This window comes from Anabas testudineus, chromosome 17 (genome assembly GCF_900324465.2).
Source record: "Anabas testudineus chromosome 17, fAnaTes1.2, whole genome shotgun sequence".
NCBI classification, from domain to species: domain Eukaryota; kingdom Metazoa; phylum Chordata; class Actinopteri; order Anabantiformes; family Anabantidae; genus Anabas; species Anabas testudineus.
Window position 1 is genome coordinate 98427 of NC_046626.1, and position 22935 is coordinate 121361.

At 38.1% G+C, this 22935-nt stretch overlaps 1 protein-coding gene across 2 annotated transcripts in view; it reads left to right on the forward strand.

Moving 5' to 3' along the window:
- The window catches only part of map4l (microtubule associated protein 4 like), an 85507-nt gene that overhangs the window by 16246 nt on the left and 46326 nt on the right, over positions 1-22935 (forward strand). For both annotated transcript variants that reach the window (XM_026374947.1, XM_026374946.1), the window contains 3 exons: positions 2538-2728; positions 15421-15495; positions 17662-17898. In XM_026374947.1, the coding sequence (XP_026230732.1) occupies positions 2548-2728; positions 15421-15495; positions 17662-17898 (493 nt within the window). In that variant the 5' untranslated portion in view covers positions 2538-2547. The remainder of the gene's footprint in view (positions 1-2537; positions 2729-15420; positions 15496-17661; positions 17899-22935) is intronic.

Genomic DNA, 22935 nt, shown 5'->3' on the forward strand with positions numbered 1-22935 from the left:
ACTAAGCTAGAGTTATGTTGTGTTCAGCTGTTAAGATTTTCTTCCAACATAAAAAATACATATTACTGAAACCACCTTAAATATGGTACTACAATTAATTTTATGTTGGCATAACAACAAACCTGCAGTACTGTAAAGACATTCCAAACTAGGTTTAATTTCATTTTAAGACTTCATCACCATTACATTGTTTGTCCACCAGATTTTCTTTAGGTAGAATCAAAATAAAGGGAAATGTAACATATTTAATCTTATTACTATAACAATATTATCACCTTTTTCACATTGACTGTACAATAATTATTGGTCGTGGGTATAATTGGGTATAATAGTGTATAAAGGTAAACAGTTTGATGCTCTTTGCAGCCATCTTGGTATAGTTGGTATACCTCTATATTAGGGCTGGGCTATAAAGATATCTATCACAATATACCTTTTCCTCAATAGAACTGTCATGAGAATAGAGCTGCAAGAACCAATCATGTGACTGGAAAAGTTAGAGCCAAGTCAGGTTAGGTTGCTGCGCACAGCACAGACCGTAGTATCACAACACATGTACTAATGTTTTTGCTACTGCCGCCGTGCACAGTAGTACATCAGGGGCAAGAGCAAGATATAAGAAAATAATGACAGAAAAGGTCTAACTGAAGAAAACATTCAGAAAGACACAGCCCAGGGCTCAAATGAGTCAGAGAAATTCAGTAGTGTCGAGATTAACTGGTTAATTAGAGTCAGATCGAGAAGCAGAGTTGTGTGTACTGTAAACTGTGTTAAAAAAAAAAAACACAAAGTAATACCACTAATCTTTATTACCATCTAAAGCAGTATCATCCTTTAGAGCACACACAATGCAAGACTTTACAGTCCCAGATGCAAGCAAATGCTGATGGTTTCCCTAAAACAACCAGTGTGATATCAACACAACAGCAAAACAGATAGTGTCCACTTTCCAGCTTCATGTCTTACTACAAAAAAACCAAGAGACACAGTGAGTTTACACATGTAATAGCCTACTTAATTGCAAAAAGAAAATTACTATAGTGTTCCTTTTTCTTACGTTGAAAGTACAATTATGGAAAAACAGAAAGTACAGCAGCACACACAAGGTGTTTTAGGGCCAGGTAATGTAAAAAGCATGTTTTATTCAACATTCATCACTGTTAACTGACACAGATGTCATGGGCTTGGAAGAATTCAGTTTTTTATATTTTTAAATTCACAGCATTAATGTAATCCAAATTTATGGGCAGTTCTAATGGGTTGAAGAGATTTTTATAGAGTAAGGATGGGCAATATGAAAATAAAATTTCTATCACGATCATTTTTTCATATCAGTCGATCTCTCTCTCTCTCTCTCTCTCTCTCTCTCTCTCTCTCTCTCTCTCTCTATATATATATATATATATATATACACACACAAAAGTTAAATCACAATTTCTGAAAGTGAGATGTGGAGATGCTTATATCCATTATTTTGAACCGTGCTAAATGGTATTTTGTCTTTTGCAAATAAGTAAGTTATTACATGTGTAATATCACAGTTTCTCTTTGTTTAGTTTTTTTTGTTATATGACATGGCATTGAAAATTGGACACTATAAGGTATATTGTTGTTTCTGGCATTAAATTCAATTAAATTCAATTCAGTTTCATTTGTATAGCACCAATTCACAAGAGAAGTTATCTCAAGGTTTAAGACCTTATAGAGTATAATTATACATAAAAATGATATAGAAAAACCAACAATCCCATTTGAGCAAGCTTTAGGCAACAGTGGAGAGGAAAAACTCCCTTTAGAGGAAGAATTAGTATCCCATTGGTTCCTCCTTGGGTCTGGGACTGTAAAGTCTTGCATTCTGCGTACTCTAAAGGATGATACTCCTCAGATGGTCTAAAGAATAATGGTATTACTTGTCTTTGTAGAAACCTTCCACTCAACTCTTCTTTTCAGCATTATCTTTCTCTTTTAAGCCTTTAACTGTGTGTCCTTCCCAGTGTTTTCTTCAGTAATCTTGTTGCTGAACCATGGTTAATTGGTAACTTTTCCAACCACATAATTGGTTGGTACAGCGCTATTCTCATTACCATTGGCTTTTTGTGTCAAAACATGGCTGGAATGGACTTGAAGTTATATGAACCAGTCTAAAAGTTTTATTGAGGAAAAGTTTTTTTGTGATAGATATTGTTATTGTTTTATCTCCCAGCCCTAGTACAGAGTTTTTAACCTGACAATCCACTTTTCACTTTCTACATTTCCCTGGTGTCTTGGATGCAGGCTGGTTGTATGTACGTTGTATAGGAGTAATAACACAAAAACACGTTACAGAGCTTTTCTGGTATCATGAGAAGTGTAAAAACATTTTCAGTTTAGTGTGAAACAATAGCAGGACATATTAATTGTGTGATGCCACAGACTGGGAAACTAATGGGAAACTCAAGGGTACAGAAGCAGTTGTCCTATGAAGGATGGGACAGATTTAGCCTTTGAAGTTGAGTGGATGGAGGAGAAACAGTAACCACTGTCCTTTGTCTCTGCAGTAACTAAATTATGGATCTGAGCCTGCGAGATGCTCTGGGTGGGGGTGGAGGTGGGGTCCCAGGTGGGGCCCCTGCTGAAGCGCTGTTGAAGAAAGACTTTGTGGCTACTTTGGAGAAAGAGAGCTATCGTGATGAGGTGGGAGAGACCATCTCCAAGACCGACTACCGACCCCTACTGGATGGAAAGACCGGTATGTAGCATGTGTGCAAAGATGTGATAACGTAGTTTTTTGTTGAAGTGATGTTGATCCCTGTAGGGAAGTTCTTATCTTTAGAGGAGCTCAGGGAGGATTTGGCTATATGGCATTAAGAAAAATCAGAATTTGAATATTTTGTCATCATTGGGACTTGAATTTGAGTAATCTAGCTGACACTGATTTACAGTGTAATTGTGTCAAACCGCAACCTGCATGTTCTCACTGCAGTCGGCAACTAGGAGGGATAAACAAGTTAGTCAACCAGGGACTGCTGAAGTTTAATGTAGACATAGAGTAGACAAGTTCTTACAACATTCATGTCAGATAATTACAGTGGTGTGAAAAAGAGTTGGCCCCCTTACTGATTTCTTATTTTTTTGAATGTTTGTCACACTTTAATGTGTCTCATCATCAAACGAATTTAATTATTAGTCAAAGATAACACATCATGCAGTTTTTAAATGAAGGTTTTCACTATTAAGGGTAAAAATAAATCAAAAACTACATTGCTCTGTGTGAAAAGTGTTTGCCCTCTAAACCTAATAACTGATTGGGCCACCGTTAGCAGCAACAACTGCAATCAAGTGTTTGCGATAACTTGCAATGAGTCTGATACAGCGCTGTGGAGGAAGTTTGGCCCACGCATCTTTGCAGAATTGTTGTAATTCAGCCACATTGGAGGGTTTTCGAGCATGAACTGCCTTTTTAAGGTCACGCCACAGCATCTCAATTGGATTCGGACCATCACACTACCACCGCCATATTTTACTGTTGTTCTGAAATGCGGTGTTACTTTTATGCCCCACCTAATGGGACACACATCTTTCAAAAAGTTCAACTTTTGTCTCATCAGTCCACAGATAATTGTCCCAAAAGTCTTGAGGATCATCAAGATGTTTTTTGGCAAAACTGAGACGAGCCTTTATGTTCTTTTTGCTCAGCAGTGGTTTTCGTCTTTACCATGCAAACCATTTTTGCCCAGTCTCTGTCTTATAGTGGAGTCATGAACACTCACCTTGAGGCAAGTGAGGCCTGCAGTTCTTTGGGTGTTGTTGTGGGGTCTTTTTTGACCTCTTGGATTAGTTGTCGCTGCGCTCTTGGGGTAATTTTGGTCAGCCGCCCACTCCTGGGAAGGTTCTCCACTGTTCCATGTTTTTGCCATTTGCCACATTAGATGTGTCAAAGATTTAGCATGGAGCCTGACTTTAGAATGCTAGAGACTACTTTATGTTTTCTGTGTCCTGTCTCTGCATCTCTCTTTATAAAGTTATTTTTTCTACATATATTATAAGCATATTAGAAATATGGTTACCCATATAGAGTAAATGTCAGATTTAGGTGTTCTGATAGCAGAAATCTACCTGGAGAAACTGAGAATCTTAAATTCCCCTCCCTGATTGTGGGCGTATTTAAAAATTCATACAAAGACATGGACAAAATTGTTGGTACCCTTACATTAAAAAAAAAAAAAAAAGCCCCACAGTGGTCATATATAGGCGAGGATTTGTTCAAATGTCAATGGGTCGTCATAGCTGAGTTTTTATTACATAGCACATAGAACATACCGTTTCTTTATTCACTCTATGGGCCTGTGATAGACTGGTGAAAACAAAAAACATGAATTTGGAGAATTATTACACAAGTAGCGTTTTATTGCTGTTATGTTAATTAAAATAATAAAAGTTATACATATTTTGCAATGTGTTTTTATTAATAACCAAACACATGATCCATGCCTTACATTTTGGAAGACAGTTGTTTTTCAGAGAGGTAACTTGTTTGAAGATTTAAATGTGCTGCTTAGACAGTGATTTTTTGTCACTTTGAAAGTAACTGGGATATCTTTTCAAAATTACTGGAAACCAGTGACTATTGATAAATACAACCTGCAGTGTAATAATTAGCCCTTCTTCATGGTTGCTACAGTGACACTTCTTAAGAATTAATTAAAAAAACTTATATTTTCATTAGTGCAGTGAACCGAATCATATTTTGCACTGCACTAACTATACTGAAATCACATTATGTGATTTTAGTATAGTCCACAGCAGTCCAGTAATGATGCAGGACCTCTTCATTCTTCTTGTTAGGATCACTGCACAAAGTACAGACACCACAATCTCAAACTCAGATTTTACTATGAATCAGGACCATCAGAGATCAAGGGTAGTTGACTTAACACTTGGGCTAACCCTATTTAGACTTTAATTTGGTCCTTGTCGGATTTTTCTACATTTCTAGATTGTTTTTTTTTTTTTTTTGTCCCCACAGCAGTTCATTGCCTTTGCACCTTTTTTGCATTCAGTCTCTGTTCTATCCATCCTCTAGATTGTTGTCATTGTTCTGCTGTCAAAGCCTGGAGACACGACTGTCTTAGCATTCTTACCATCATCACACACGTGCATGCACACATGCATACACACAATAAGCACCCAGCCAGTGGCACAGTCTGGTCTGAAGAGCTCAATGTTAGCCTTTCTGACTGTCAGTGTTTGACATGCAGCAGCACAATGTCACAATGGTGCTACTAAATGACATATTATGTTATATGGTCAAATTACACAGACACAGCAATGAATAATACGTGATTAGTGGCTTTTGACATGATAATGCTCTAAGCTAACATGTTGGTGAAGATTCTCAGTCAACAAGGTGAAGTTATCTGGACGTCAAGTCATGGCAACTGGACTTTCTTCTAGTGAACATGTTTGCAATGTAAAGCTGTAACAAGTAGTTTGTCAAAATAGTCTTAAAGGGATATTCACAACCCTAAAGTTGGAGGACATGCAACAGAGAGAATAATAAAAGAGGCCTAGTTATCTGAAATATAACTCACTAATATAAGTCATGAATGAAAGATACTGGACATTAACTTTAAACTCTTATTTTGACAAAATTATGGTTTTCTGTTATTTTTGTCAGACTTTTAGAAAGCTCTTCTTAGTGATCGTTGGGTTTTTAGATGGCACATCATTAAAAACAGACATGATCCTGTCCAGACCTTAATCCCATTGAAAATCTTTGGGATGTGCTGGAGAAGACTTAGACCATTATCAATACAAGATAACATTTGATGGCATAATTAGCCATTGCAGAAGCTTATCAAAATGATGTCACAGTGAATTTGTGCAGTAATCAAAGCTACAGGTGGTCCAATGAAATAGAGTGGACTGTTATACCCCACTGTAATGATCAAGTTCAGTGTGTTATTTTCTGCAGATATAATTATTATTCTATTTTAATATAATATCTGATGATCTGCTTATGTCTCATGACTATTTACCCCCTCATGACATTAAATCATTAGCATAATAAATAAATTCCTACGGCTAAATAAACATTTGATCCATTATGTTATATACATAATTATTATGCTAATGAGATTAGGTAAAGATTATGAATGGAGAAAAGATAGTGACATACTGTAGATCCAAAGACTGCAGAGGTCTTGTTTATTTATTTAATATTTATGATGTTACACAGAGAGCATTTCAGACTGAACAGCATGTGTGCTTTTTAAAATAATCTTCTTGATTAACAATGAAATCACTTTCTCTAACCGTTTGCGCAGGGGGGCATATTTTTTATAGATTTTGAGTTTTATACCAGGAGGCCTGTAGGCTGCGTTTTTTTATATGTAGTACGTGTTCCTGGATCATGCTGAAAAACAGACTGTGCTGACAGCAGAAGTTTTGCCTCAGGGTTTGTCATATTACAGCTCCTCAGTCAAACACAAATTACACCACCAACTAACGTGATTTTAACCCAAGGAGCAAAATGTGGCATCCATTCTGGACTCACTTTCTTTTCTCCACTTCATCACCCGCTCTTTCAAGTGTAAATCCAAACCTGCAACAAAGGTTTAGATATAATTAATATTGATTCTTTTGTTGATTTGATATTTACTTTGTGAAAATAGCTGTGATTGGCTTCTATTGTTGTATCTTCTCCCCATCCATCAGAATCTTGCTCTACACTCCACTGAAACTGTCAAACTTTAAAAAAGTGTAATTCAACATGGTGATTTTCCCATTTAAATATCACCTTCTCTGAAATGGTAAGTAACATATTCAAACATTTCTATTTTCATTTGTTATTCACCTCTTTCTCTTTCACCCTCTCTTGTTGTTATATTCTGGGTTGTTCATATTATTTAGTGTTCATTGACTGTGTATCCCACCAGCCATCATATTACCAATGATACATTTAATTTATCCTCCATCCTCCACACCCCTGCCATCTTACAGTCTTATAGTCTTAAACCATTGCTTTCTCTTTATGAGAGTAGCATTAGCGTGACACACCGTCGGTGGTCAAACATACCACAGGATAATGAGACATAACTTTTGTACCAAAGAGTTTGTCTCATGTGACTTTGTGTAACAAGCTTTGTAGACTGCTTGTGTTGTATAAAGTATGGCTGTGGGTTAATACTGTAGAGGATAGGGGCCTGGTCTTGGCTGAATGTGACAGTTTTTTGTGACAGAATGTGACAGAGATTAAAAACCTTTTCTCCAAAGGCCAGTTATTTATTTGACATGAAGAACTGTTAAAACGGTTGCCGTCATTTTGGACCAGAATTGGTCTAGAGATGTTATCTACAAACCCAGTATTGCAGCTGTTTTTTTCCAAATAATGATCCATTATACTGTATGTAAGACACTATACACTATCACCATCCTTTTTTTATTATCAGAAATGTATTTAATTTTATTATCTACAATACCACATTTAATTTAGTCAACATGGCATCTTATGCTTCATTGTGTTTTGCTTCACCAGATACAACATAACACAGTTCATATTTTAAACACAATATATCACATAAAGAAGGTGCTTTAATTAAAAGTCATTTTTACTCAGCTCTTTATAACAACTAATAGCCTACATTTTCTATTACCTGTCTGTCTTTTCACTGTTCCCTCTCCATCCCTCATGTCTTTTCCATCCATTTGCTTTCTGCTGCCTTCCTCACCCCTCCCTTCTCTCCCCCATTTATGTGCTTGTCTCTGTCCAGAGATGCTGAGAGCTGACTTATAACTGCAGTCATGTACTGTTTAAAAGTAAAATAAAAAAAAGGAGAGAACATATTCAGGTAGTTTCTGAGCTTGTTTGGTGATTGAAATGGAACCCTTTTTTTTTTTTTCAAAATGTAGGCTTGTGGGTTGGTCTCCTCTTGTGATTTCCATCTAGCTTGTGTATTTACTTTATGGTGCTGTGGCATTTCCAGTAGGCCTGTTACACCGAGTAGCCTAATGATGCTCTATAATTACATGCAAAGGTCAAAACTGCAGCACTAATGTGAGGTAGTGAGTTTCCTGTTACCTTGTGACAAAACACAAGAAATACCCTACATGCTGACCTTTATGAAGAACTGAGTTTGAACCCACTGTTTATAACCTTTATGGGGCTCTCAAATAATTTAACATTTAGAAAAGAGATTAAGATCCAGTGATGCAGATGCCCACATAGTGTCAGTTGTGATGGAAAATAAATTTGTTACCTGGGAACATTTCACGTATATGTTTAAATTATATGGTATTGTATTGCATTGTATTCATCAGCGTATTTGTGAGTTGGCATTTAATAACATAGCCTCATAGCCTAAACGACTGAAAACTAAATGTGTGGGCAATTAAAGCAGCAAGAGTGGAACAGAAATGAATCATCTTCCCAGCAATGGTTATTGTCTTTAAATAAACTAACATTACAAAAATTACCCTGAGGATGGTAGAGACACACACTGGTCTGTGATTCTATAGGAGACACACATTTAGAAGCTGAATTGAAAATAACATCCATTTTAAAATCGTAGTTAGTGGTGCAGTGACTGAGATGCTTTTTGTCTTTCGAAAAAACCTTTTCAGATCTACTTAAAGTTTCTGTCTTAAACACTCTCCCTTATAAAAAGGTACACACACACACACACAACCTGTTTCAATGCTAAAATTGTTAAGCTTCCCTTTCAGTTGAATGTTAGTTAAACAAGAAGAGAAGGTCAAATTTGCATCTTTTAGGGTAATTCAAGATTCAGGATAATTATTTAAAAGTACAACTAGTCCTTGTCTGTCACAGTTAAGGAGGGGAACGAGGCAGGTCTGAACCGAAACAGGATTTATTAAGCCACACTACAAAAACCAGGGAAACTAAGGGGGGTGTCAACTGACACTACAAAACATGCGGGAAAACACGATTACAAAGTGACAACGTAAAACTAACAAAATGGCTGAAAACAAAGTAACAAATCAGGATATCAAAGTACAAAACAAAACCACTGCTCAAAGGCAGGAAAACACTCACGGGAAACACAGGTAATGTCCAGAATTCAGAGGGGGGAACGAAGTCCAGGGAATCCAGGGGGGGAAGCAGACAGGGCTGAGGAGGACGGGCAGGAACAGGCAGGTTTAGCAACAGGCATGGAAAACAGGCTGGAAACAGGTTGGGAGCGACGACAAACTGACAGAGGGGAAAGGGCTGAGGAGAGTTTTGTAGTGGAAAGGGGGCACAGGTGAGTCCAATGTTCAGCTGATTGCTGTGAGCAGAGGGAGAGAAAGGGCTGGTGGGCGGAGTCCAGAGGGAGAGTGAAGTGAGGGAAATGAAGGAAAATCCTAGGCTGGCCTGGTGCCAGGCCGAAACAGTGACACTTGTGTGGCTCAGTGGTGACGTCTCTGTGGTGGTTTCTTCTTGTATATTTTGATTTGTTTTCATTGACATAAAGTTTCAAGAAGCTTCCAGTCCAGTGATGCAGAAATGTCATGAGACATTTTAAAAAAGAAGGTGTTTGACTTTGAGTCTTGATACTGATGAATAGCAGGGCTCTGACTGTGCCTGTATGCCATCACAGATGCTGGCTTTTGCACTGATAGCAGTCTGGATGGAAGTGCCAGTGAGTCTGGTGGTAAAGTATGTAAACCTTTTAGAATTTCATGGTTTTCTGCAGTAATTTGTCATAAAATGTGATCAGATCTTCATCTAAGTCAAGAGTATGAACAAATGTAATGAGCCTAAAATAATAATAATAATAATCTTTTATGTCTTTATTGGGAACAACCATAAAAATCTCATAGTGCTAGTGGAACAAGTATGTGAACCCATGGAATTAATAATTGGTTGACTCCATCCCCCAACAGCAATGACCTCAGTCAAGCGCTCCCTGTACACTGTAAAACCCGATAAGTTAATAGAACTCAAACAATTAGTTGAAACTGATTACATACGAAATTTTGACTTAACATAACTTGTTTTTATAAGTCCAAAAAACATATGTTATCAAGTGAGTTCTACAAATTAGTTTTAATTGATACTAACTTGACTTTGTAAGTTCTAAATACTGCTTTTTATCATTGTTTTTAACTTGTTATTTTAAGTTCAGAATACAGAACTAATTTAAGTATAGTTAACTCTTATATATCAATTACATGTAACAAAAAACAATTAGTTGCTCAGTAATAGATTTTTCAAGTAAAGCGTACATGTTAAATAAAGTTTTATGCACTCTACTCTAACTTAAAGCTTTGCTTAACTAAAACTCAAAAATTAAAACACAATACTTAAAATTTCTTTTGAAACTGATTACATAAGTTTTTTTTAAGTAGTTTTAACTCAATTTGTCAAACCCATACACTTTAACAGTAGATTACACAACGGAATAATAGGCCGTTTCAGAGCAAGTTACTTCTTTATTAAGTAACCATCACTCAAGTCAAACATGCTCGACAAAATAGCATCATAAAACAGTGCAAGAAATGCTTGTAAACACTTCTAACACATATATAAGTGTTACATATTAACCCACAGTGATCAATGTAATTACATACTATGGCTAAACTTCTTCACATTTACCTAATTTAAAAAATGATCAAATCACAAAAAATACTTCAAATGCTAACTATATTACAAAAGTGACTGTAGTGCATGTGTACAATCTTCAAGATAATAAAGTCACATCAGATTACTCCACTGATAAAAGGTCCTTTTTAAGACTCAGCACCCTGGGCCTTAACTTCCCACCATCTAGGCCCATCAACACATTCTGGATAAAGTTAAATGTGTTGGCCAACTTATTTGGGTAGCTCAGATGCAGGGCATAAATAAGTGCCAAAAGCATAAGCCAGTGTGGTGCAATCAACAACTACATTACCCTCAAGCACAACTGAAATCCTATCTGGAGAGAAGAATGTTGCTGGAGGTGGAGTTGATTAAGAGCAGTCCAACTGGTCACCTGTGTCTGGTTGTTCAACCTGTGACAACTGAAGAGAAAATAAGGTTACCTTACTTGGGGTCCATCGCCTATGGTATCTCCAAAGGTAGACAGTATCAATCAAATTGAGCCATACAATAATGGTGTAAGGGTCAACCCATTCAGATGTGGAGAGTGCTGTCTTAACAGGTCGACACAAAATGGGCTATAGTTGTTAAAATGTGTTTATCTGGAATAATTCACAACATTTTCATATTAAAGATTTAGTGACCCAACACACAAATTGTTGCTCATCTCCCACATCCTCTCATACTGTATAAACATCTAATTAATGCCTCCATATTGATCACATTAAATAAGTAAAAATTAGGTAATTGCATTTAATTATCTTGTTGATAATTAAATGCAACTTTAATCTGAATGTGATGAAAATCTGAAGGTTTAATGATGTGCCCTAATCACACCCGGCCTATTGCACGTTATTCTTTAGCATAATAACATTTGTTTATATAAATGAACTGTTGCCTAAACTATAAACAATGTGCTAACTTACATCTCACATCTTAAGAAATGTTGAGCCGTCCTCATGCAGATATGCAGGAAGAGCTTGAAGGACAGCAGCACGTCTCACATCAACATCAATTTGATCCTTGAGTGTGAGAACAGAACTTGTTTCAGCATGGATGGTAAAGGTCACAGCAAAAAAAAAAAAAAAAACGTATAATAATATGTCTCTTTCATTTCTTTGTGTGGTAAACCTAAGATTCCCAATGTTAGTATGTTCAGGTACCAATTTGTTTAAATAACTTACCTGAAGGTCATAAATCCAGAACAGCTGATCCAGAACTTCAGCTACTTTTCCTGAACGAATGAAGAATGTATGGTCTGTGTTGAAAAAACACACATAGCAGAATATTAGAATATATATATTTGAACATTTGTTATAAGTTGTTTAATATAAAAACTGAAAGATAAAATGCCAAAATATATCTAATAGTGGCTGAAGACATAAAAACCATCTTTATACTAGCACAAACGGCAATATAAAGATAACAGTAAGCAATATAAAGCTAACTGCTAGCTTTATATTGCCAAATATTAAGCTAGCAGTTAGCTCGACACACAGCCTCCCAATAAACTATTTATTCTACACAATATAGAAGAATTAGCTAAAACACCGTTCACCTCTCATATCCATAACAAAATGTTGAGACTACAAAAGCTGATGAATCCAGTGAGACGACGACACCATGTTTCTTAACTCACCAGAGAAGTGGCTCAGAGTCAGAGTCGGTCCAACTGCGACAGACGCGGTCAGCGGTGTGAAGGCGCGGTCCGACAGGAGATGGTGCTGCCTGTCTGACCCGGCCCGACAGGAGATGGTGCTGCCTGTCTAGACCCGGTCCGACAGGAGATGGTGCTGCCTGTCTGACCCGGTCCGACAGGGGATGGTGCTGCCTGTCTAGACCCGGTCCGACAGGGGATGGTGCTGTCTGTCTGACCCGGTCCGACAGGAGATGGTGCTGCCTGTCTAGACCCGGTTCGACAGGAGATGGTGCCTGTCTGACCCGGTCCGACAGGAGATGGTGCTGCCTGTCTAGACCCGGTCCGACAGGAGATGGTGCTGCCTGTCTGACCCGGTCCGACAGGAGATGGTGCTGCCTGTCTGACCCGGTCCGACAGGAGCTGGTGCTGCCTGTCTGACCCGGTCCGACAGGAGCTGGTGCTGCCTGTCTGACCCGGTCCACCTAAAACATCCTCAGTTCACTTTCTCCACAATGCGAGCAAACAACATGGCGGACTTTCGCGCGCGCGCTTCGAGTTTGAACCGCGTGACGTCAGACACTAGTTCAATGACTAAATTTACTCAAAGAATTTGATCAGTTTAAACTTAAAAATAAAAAACAGTTCAAATGACTCAAAATATTAAAGGTAAATCAACTTTTTAAAAATTTTGAGTTAATAAAACTCAGTTCATTTGACAAGCTTTTACTGTTCGGTCTTACAGTGTAGCTGTGGATCAGACATGCACATTCTTTCAGCAGAACTATTTTAACTCTGTCATAGTCTTTGGGCGTCTAGTGTGTGGCTATCTTCAAGTCATTTCATAGCATCTCTTTTGGGTTGAGGTTTGATGTTTGCTTTACGGTTGGGATGATGTTTTCATGATTATAGGCAGTGACCTTTTTACACCAGACATAGTGCTGTGTGTTCTTTCCAAATAGTTCAATATAGGTTTATCTTTCCACAAAACATTTTTCCAATACTGTTGTGCAGTGTCAATGTGCTCTTTGGCAAACGTGAGGTGTACAGTCAGGTGTTTTTTTAATAAGCAGCAGTATCCTTCGTGGGGTCCTGCCATAGACACCCTGCTAGTTCAATGTTTTACCTACTGTAGACTCATGAACACAGATGTTAGCCAGTTCCAATGATGCCTTCAAATCTTTGGCTTTTTCCACTAGCACTATGAGTTTTTTATGGTTGTTCTCAATAAAGACATAAAATATCAACATTTTGTTGTGTTATTATTTTAGGCATTTGTTAACACTTAGATGAAGATCAGATCACCTTTTATGACAAATGAATGCAGAAAATCATAAAATACTTCTTGGCACTGAATATGGGGCGACCATGATCTGCTGTGGAGATACACCCATGTGAAAAAAACTGATAGAAGACACACACACCTATGATAGTCTGGATGGTCTTTGTTGTCTTTGGCAAAGAGAACCTGATGTCTGTTTTTAACAGCATGGTTCCAAACAAATTGATTATCAGAGAACTGATACTTGACTTCATCCCTACGTAAATTATTTCAGGTTGCATTTCTGGATGCAGCAGTGGCCTGTGTTTATCACAGTAGCATGACTTTTAATAATTTCAGATGTAACATTTGCATCCAATATTTTAGAAATTTGTATATTCATAGAGCATCGGCAGATATTATGCAGAAGGAGTGACAGCTGAAGAGTGATTGACAAGGACAAACTGTAGACAGAGAAACAAAAGAGTGCTGTGGCATTCTGTCTGTACATAATGCATCCGCAATTAGTTTTTGTTGTTTTCAGCTTTATAGACCCCAAAATAAATTCTGCCTTGAGAAACACTCGGTTTCACAAACACTAAGAGCCACTACACCCTAAAACACAGTTACTGTGCACTTGTTAATTATTTACGATATCTACCATTACATTGCTACTGGCTCTGTTCTAAATATATGTGTCCTCATTTCCCCTCAATATATCTGCTAGAAAATAGCTTTTCAGCTCAAGTCTAAAGTGCAACAAGGGGGGCATGCTGTAGTACAGCTGAGGACCTGAATGTTTCTGTGACACATTGGAATAAGCTAAGTATCCATGCTTTGTGTGAATGTGCACGGTGACAATGACAGGCCTTAGGGCAGGATCTCTTGTGAAGGGCAATCCTGAGTACCCAACCACTTGTTATGCAGACTGAAGGAGCACCTGAGCAGTTTGGTAACAAGAAAGTAGCACAGATAAAATCTCTTGTGAAGGCAAAGCCATATTGTACCCTTCAAGTAAGCAGATATCTTGTTAGTTAGTACAGCAGAAAAGTCCCTTCCCTTTTTAATACTTATTCGAAAGAGGGTGGGCCTTTGGAACTACAGGGGGTACCCATAGTCTAGAGTACACATTTCCTACCACTAAGAGTAACATTAATCATGTATTTATAATTATTATATTTTGCAGTGTTGTATGTGTGTATGTGTATATGTTTGTGAGTGTGTACTGTGTGTGTCCTGGTATGTGTGTCTCAGCGGGTTGCTCGCATGCATCTCTCCTCTAATACCCATCTGCCACCAGCAAGAGTTGCCTAGGGAACCCGCAGATACTGTTGTCCTCTTCTTGTGTAACCATGGCGATAGTCCCTTTGGCGACATGTTGTGTCTGCTCGCCTCACTGTCAAAAGATGTAAACACACGCAGGCTGCAGAGGCTGGTTCTGAAAAGCAGGACTAAACAGTGACGGGCAGAGGCAGATGCAGGTGCACTTCTCTTTCTGTGTTATTGTGGATAGAGTTGTAAATGAAAGCCTTCGGGCTGTGTTTGACAGAAACATGTACAGTAGGTCATCAGTTTTGATATTTGAAAATGTATCTAAGTAATGTAGGCAATGAAAAGCTTGGAGCGTAACATTCAACATTAAAATAAGGACCTGGAACCAGGTTGCCTTGACCTTGTAAACTTTTATTTCCTATTGGCCCAGACAAAATACTGTAATTCTCAGGACTGCCTGAATGCATTTCCAAACATAAAGGTGATAAATCTCAAAGGGGTGGCCATCAGGCTGATTTGATTCAGGAATTCAGATATGATTCAGGAATCTATTAAAGTTTCATGCAGGAGCATTAAAAGATTCTTCATGAATAGTTGTGATGACTGATTGGTAAAGTAAAATATGAAATCACATAATGTTTCTTCCTATTGACTGGCGATGATGGTGATAATGCACTTTACCTCCTTTAGGTCCAGGGATGATGTCATCAGGCAGCCGCCAAGACCCACCTGGACAGCCTGCCTTCAGCTCTGACTACCTGTCTGGTGAGGGTGATGGGGTGCTAGCTATTTATCACTCACTTATGACACAGCTTTCCATGCATTCACATAGACATGCCTTCATGTCTATTCACAAGAAAAAGCTTTTAAATATACAGCCAGCCACACCCTTGTGAGACAAAAGTGGTGGTAAAGTGGTCCCCATTTGACATTTGGACATAATGTGGATAACATTGCTCATGCATCCATTATAATGCCATTATAAATACTCAGACAAGTTGGGTGTTCTTACATAATTCTCAATAGAAAAGATTATTTATGTTTAGAATAAGTAAAAAATGTTGTTTCCATTTGCTATTATAACAGAAGCAAACAGACTCTTCAGATACACCTGTTAAGTGTAGTAGTACTGTATGTACTGTAGTATGTCAAATGTGTGTCTACAGTGTTAGAGGTTAAAGATGAAGACATGTCACCATCAGCTTTCATTCAAAAGTATTTGCCCTCTTCTTTTATGGTGTTCTCTTTGCTGCTACAGTGACAAGAAAAAGTATGTGACCCCTTTGGGATTACGTGGAGTTTTGCATGAATTGTTCATAAAATGTGCTCCGATCTTCATCTAAGTCACAACAATAGAAAAACACAGTCTGCTTAAAATAATAGTACACAACCATTATATGTTTTCATGTTTTTATTGAACATAACATGTAAACATTCACAGTGCAGGGTGGAAAAAGTATGTGAACCCCTAGCCTATGACTTCTCCAACAGCTAATTGGAGCCAGGAGTGAGCCAACCTTGAGTCCAATCAGTGTGATGATATTGGTACAAAAGTTATAATGTCTCATTATCCTGTGGTATAATGTTTGACCACCGACGGTGTGTCAAGCTAATGCTACTCTCATAACGAGAAAGCAATGGTTTAAGACTGTAAGATGGCAGGGGTGTAGAGGATGGAGGATAAATTAATTGTATCACTGGTAATATGATGGCTGGTGGGATAGACAGTCAATAAACACTAAATAATATGAACAATCCAGAATATAACAACAAGAGAGAGTGAAAGAGAAAGAGGTGAATAACAAATGAAAATAGAAATGTGGCGAGTCAAAAGAAGGAAAAAGATGTTCAGGTTGTTATTTGGTATTTCCTCCATGTTTAGCCTTGACAACTATTAAAAACACAAACTCCAGCTGCAAGAAAAAGTGTGTGAACCCTTTGGGATTACGTGGAGTTTTGCATGAATTGGTCATAAAATGTGCTCTGATCTTCATCTAAGTCACAACAATAGAAAAACACAGAACAAAATACACCTACTGGAGTGGCCCAGTCAGAATCCTGACCTCAACCCGATTGAAATGCTGTGGCATGACCTTAAGGGAGCCATTTACAGTTTTGTGAAGAGGAGTGGTCCAAAATTACTCCGTTGTGCAGGTCTGATCTGCAACTACAGGAAGTGTTTGATTGAGGTTATTGCTGCCAAAGAAGGGTCAACTAGTTATTAAGTCCAAAGGTTCACATACTTTTTATACCGTGCACTGTGAATGTTTACATGTTATGTTCAATAAAAACATGAAAACTTATAATGTTTGTGTACTATTATTTTAAGCAGACTGTGTTTTTCTATTGTTGTGTTAGATGAAGATCAGAGCACATTTTATAGCCAATTCATGCAAAACTCCACATAATCCCAAAGGGGTCACATACTTTTTCTTGCCAGTGTATGATACAGTATATGAGACTTAACTTTTACTTACTTTTGAACATTCAGCTTTTCTTTAAGTCGTAATAGAGAGGGGGAGAGTGACAGTGCAGTAAAGATCCCTAGTTTCACTTTAACTGGGAATGTATGTGCTGTTACATTAAGCTACCAATGCTCGTTTGCAATGGACTAAGGTGAAATAGACAAAAAACTCAAGTCAAAACTTTAAATTCTTGGGGAATGGACAGTAAGCGAGAGGGGGACAGGGAGCATTTGGTTTGTTATCAGTGCACCTCCAAAAGTCTCCACATATGCCACCATTCAAATACCGTCTTTTTTATGGAAGGCCTTGCTGATTTTAGCAACGATTTGATACTTAAAATCGACCATCATAATCTTAATGGGTTATCAAATAATGCCAAGCACATTTTTGGTAGAGTAAAATTTAGCAGGGTGTACAACTGTAAATATTTTGAAAGTGTAACTGTCTTTTTTTTTTTCTCCATTAGGCTTATCTCAGTCTGGGATGGGAGGGACCAAGGGGTCCAGCCAGCCACCGTTCCAGACCAGCATCAGCTCTGCTCTCAGCCAGTCTGGGATGGGTTCAGCTACGGACGCCCAGAAGGGTTCGGGCCTGTTTGGTCTGGACAATAAAACCACCAGTAATACCAGTGGACACAGTCCATTTAAAACTAACGATTCGTACTCTGCTGGTCCAGGAATCCACTCTATGGATTATTCTACAGGTATTAGAAAGAGGATTGGTTGCATGTGTTTGCAATGGGAAGGAGGGGAGGGTGGAGTCAGGAGAATGAAGAGATAGGAGGTAGTGGCATTTGGGGAGTCATAAATCTTAGCTCAAATTTGGTGCAAATTAAACAAGATATGGTCATATCAGACATGTAATTTAATAAAACTTGAAATGTAAAATGCTAATCTTTCTAGCCTACTGTAGACTTTTGACATAGATGTCTTTAGCAGAGCAGAAGGGGTGAGTGTTGACAGCAGGAGAGTAACTAATCACATAGCACATACTTCCAGCAGCAGAGGGCAGCCTTTTCTTGTTGTTTTTATTGTAGTTGGAGCAGTTCCAGCCCTGATTTTACTTTGCTGGCCACTGCACAATCAGTGCACTTTGCTACTCTCTTCACCTACGGACAAACCAAATTAATGGACAGATGGGACTTAAGCAGTGACCTTTTTAACACAGATTAATTATGCTACTGCACTATGCTACTGAGAAAACAGCAGCCTTTAAGCCAGGTAGTGGTGCACATGCAAGTTCTAAAACCAGATACTCAATTTATCATCAAAATATGATCAGAATTAGACTCCTTAGTTCAACATCTTCTAAGGTAAAACATAAGTGAGTTCAGAACAATCAACGTTTAAGTCCAAATAATTTGTAACCCAACTATCATTAATGACTTCTATAATTGCAGACTCACTGTTTAATTAATCTTTTTAGAAGGAAAGTGTAGTGTAGTTATTGGACCATACACATAATGCTACTACCCATTACATTTTCAGGCACTGAGGTGATATAACCACATGCTGCTATTTTGAAGTTCTGAGTTAGCTAAGCCCTCCATCACACACACCTGCATGCATGGAAATGTGCCAATTCTGTTACATCACTTGATTGAGAAATTTCAATAAATTGCATGTGGTGGGGCAGGAATCAAACTATAATGGCTAAGAGAGGTAGATTAGCATGAGTTGGAAAACTGCAAAAGTAATAGTGGAAACTGAAAGGGAAATTGGAGTTTCTACACCGTAGCTGTGTGTGATTGTGGCCTTGAGGCCATCTACATTCCCAGTCGGGGAGGCTCTGACTCCGTAGGTAGGGCAGTTGTTCATGAACTGCAGCATTGGGTCTTTCTGGCCACATGTTGCAACATGTCTAGGTAAGACACTGAATCCTGAACCCTTGGCACCTTAAATGCAGCTGCTGGTCCACAAGAATTACTCCAAAGAGATAAAAAAAATATCAGTTATTATTATTAGATCGAACTGGAACAATCATCACTTAACAGAAGATAACACAATTAATCACCCAGTTAGAGTATAGTCTTGGCATCCCTTCCCAAGCAGTTTACCAGCCATTCACACTTTGAACCCCTAACCCTGATACACACATGATGATTGGGTGGGACAGCAATCCACATGTGATGACCTTTAAGGTGTTATCAACTTAACTACTCCAGAATAACTGGGATCCAATAGTATTTATGAACCAGAATTCTACCCAATCTGTGCCTACTCTTACTCTCTCCTCCTGTGTTTTTGTGGTTGAGACATGAAGCCCTCTACACAACTGTGTAGTGTCACATAGGTGATGTAGCACCACAGGCGATGGTGAAACCACCAGCAACCAAGTTATGAGCCCATGTAAACATTGAAAGAGGACTTACATGCTGTAATCATTTGTCCTGTTCTTACAGGTCACAAATAGAGTTTTTCTAAAGCCGTTTAAGTGGAAGTGATGGCAGACAAACTCCACAATCTCTATTCTGTGCAAAAATGTATTCAGATTTGTATCTGATACAGTATGAGGCTTCACCTGTCAGAGTTAATCAGTTATACAGATCACTCTTTTGCCCTTCTGAGTTTCACTGGAAGAATGGTAACAGGGTGACTTTTGTACAAAAAAGGCTGCAACTTTGAGGTGGCAAATGTGATTATTGTAGATTGCTAAAGACTTATATTGTCTTCGTTTAAATGTTTTAATATAGAGATAGAGTGTATTGCATTTTGACATTATCACTTAAATACAGTGGCAAGAAAAATTTGGTGAACCTTTTGGAATTTCATGGTTTTCTGCATTAATTGGTCATAAAATGTGCTCTGATCTTCATCTAAGTCACAATGGTAGAAAAACACAGTCTCCTTAAAATAATAGTACACAAACATTATATGTTTTCATGTTTTTATTGAACATAACATGTAAACATTCACAGTGCAGGGTGGAAAAAGTATGTGATAATGACTTCTCCAAGAACTAATTGGAGCCAGGAATGAGCCAACCTTGAGTCCAATCAGTGTGATGATATTGGATATGTTGCTGAAAGCTGTCCTGCCCTTTAAAAACACACACCAGTTTTGGGTTTACTGGTTTTCAAGAAGCACTGCCTGATGTGAACCATGCCTCGCAGAAAAGAGCTCTCAGAAGACCAGCGATCAAGAATTGTTGACTTGTATGAAGCTGGATCAAAGGGTTACAAAAGTATCTCCAAAAGCCTTGATGTTCTTGTGTCCACAGTAAGACAGACTGTCTACAAATGGAGAAAGTTCAGCACTGTTGCTACTCTCCCTAGGCGTGGTCGTCCTGTAAAGATGACTGCAAGAGCACAGCACAGAATGCTGAATGAGGTAAAGAAGAATCTTAGAGTGTCAGCTAAAGACTTACAGAAATATTGTTGTCATTGATGGAAAAATGAATTCCAGAGTTTATCAAGACATTTTGCGGGAAAACGTAAGACCATCTGTCCACCAACTGAAGCTCCGCAGAGGATGGGTAATGCAACAGGACAAAGACCCAAAGCATACAGTACAAGTAATTCAACAAAAGAATAGTTCAACAGAACAAAATACACCTACTGGAGTGGCCCAGTCAGAGTCCTGACCTCAAGCCGATGACCTTAAGAGAGCCATTCACACCAGACATCCCAAGAATATTGCTACACTGAAACAGTTTTGTGAAGAGGAGTGGTCCAAAAGTACTCCAGATTGTTGTGCAGGTCTGATCTGCAACTACAAGAAATGCAGAAACAATGCAGAAAACCATGAAATTCCAAAAGGTTCACAAAGCTTTTCTTGCCACTGTATGAAGCTACTCTTGGAGGGACTTTCAAGGGCATCACATTAGTCATCAAACTGACATCTAAGAACTAAATGCAACTTAGACTGTCTGTGACAAAAATGGCACTAGAGAATAACTTTCTATACCAATAGGTGGGTTAGGGTTAGAAGCCATCCAGTACAAATGCAATCTAACCCGTTAGCCACTGTGAAGCTCCCCTGGAGCAGTTAGGGTTAAGTTCACAAGACAATCTTGATAATGTGGTGGCCTCATCCTTTTTTCTAACTGTTTATATTTGGGGATGCATCAGAGTCTGCATGGAGAAAATTGCAACTTTTAGAAAAGTTGCTGTGGTTTAGAAAAAGTTGCCAGGTTTGAAGGGAGAGACACACTTTTCTAGATTCTCATTAATGTTTAGTGATAGGACAGAGTGGAAGGCAAGGTGGAGATGGGGTGATGAAAACTGAGATAGAGGAATAATAATTAGGACTGGAAGAGAACATGACAAGCAGTCTGAGGTGGGCACTTAGGTCAGAGAATATCTATGTTTGTTTCTATCTGTTGGTTCATCTTTTTGTCTCTCATTGTCTTTGGGCTGATGAAGTGCTTATTGATAATAGTTGAGAAATAGGACTTTAGTGGAAAAATCTGGGATGACTTCATCCCTTTACAAGAGAAGACAGTGGTAAAAAAAACATTTCAGAACAAGTTTAACAATTTTGTTTGTTTAAACTTGCCTGTCCACATATTGTCATAATTTTGTGATTCTGTAATGCACTCCATATTTTCACTGTGTCATTTTAGGGTTTCTGCATGTGTGATGATCCATTTTACTACTAAGATGCATTTATGCATGCCTATATTTTTAATGATTCGTGGTAATAATCTATTTTAAATGTGCCTGGTTTATTTACCTTGTTAAGTTGCTTGAAAGCTCTATTGCTCCCAGTGTATTTTGCTTCATTTTGCATTCCAGCGCTGTCCCCTTAATGATTAGGTTTAAAGCACAGCCCATTCCAGACTGGTTTCTGAATTTTTGAGAAACAAAAATTCACACAATATGATATGACTGTACGATAAATAGTTTTCCTTTCATTTTACAAGATAAACAAAGGCAAATACCTAGAAACAATACGCAATATACAAAAACACCTCTAGTAAGAGTGACCACAATTCAACAAATGCTGATAAAAAATATGAAATGTACACTACTGCTCAAACATTTGATGTCACTTAGAAATGTCTTTGCTGTCAGTAAATACATAAATTTAATTAAGTGGAATAAGACATATATTGAAAATAATAATTAGAAATAATAATTATGTCCTTCAGTCTTTGCTTTTGTCAAAAATTAATTTGTAGCAGTTACGACCTTGCAGAACTCATTTGAGTTGTCAGAAGAGATTTCACCCCATGCTTCCTGAAGCGCATCCCACAAGTTGAATTGGTTTGATGGTTACTCATTAAGGCATGTACAGGCTATGAGATGGTGAGTTTGTTGCAGATACACTGGGCAACATGGATATAATAAACTACCCATAAGGGACATCAGTTATAATGTATGTTAGATGTAACAGTACAACATCTACTGAACCATAGAGGTTACGACATCAGTATACATGAATAAAATAACTTTAATATGTGTGTTCTATCTGCACTGCTACTATTGCAAAAAATGAAGTTGTCAGTTCAGCAATTTACAATGAGTGTGTCAATTCATGCCGCATTCCAACTAATAAGTTAGTTATAACTATCGACATAAGTTATAGTAGCCGTTAGGTACAGGGACCATCATCCTAAATGTCAAAACTGATTTGACTCACCACAATGTATGGAATTGGATTGGTAGGCTTCCTTTTTCCAGGTTCTTCCTACCCTGTATACATCTACATTTTACCACCACCAAAACAGCCCCAGATCATCACATTGCCTCTACCATGCTTGAAAGATGCATCAATGTGATCAGAACAACTGAAACTCA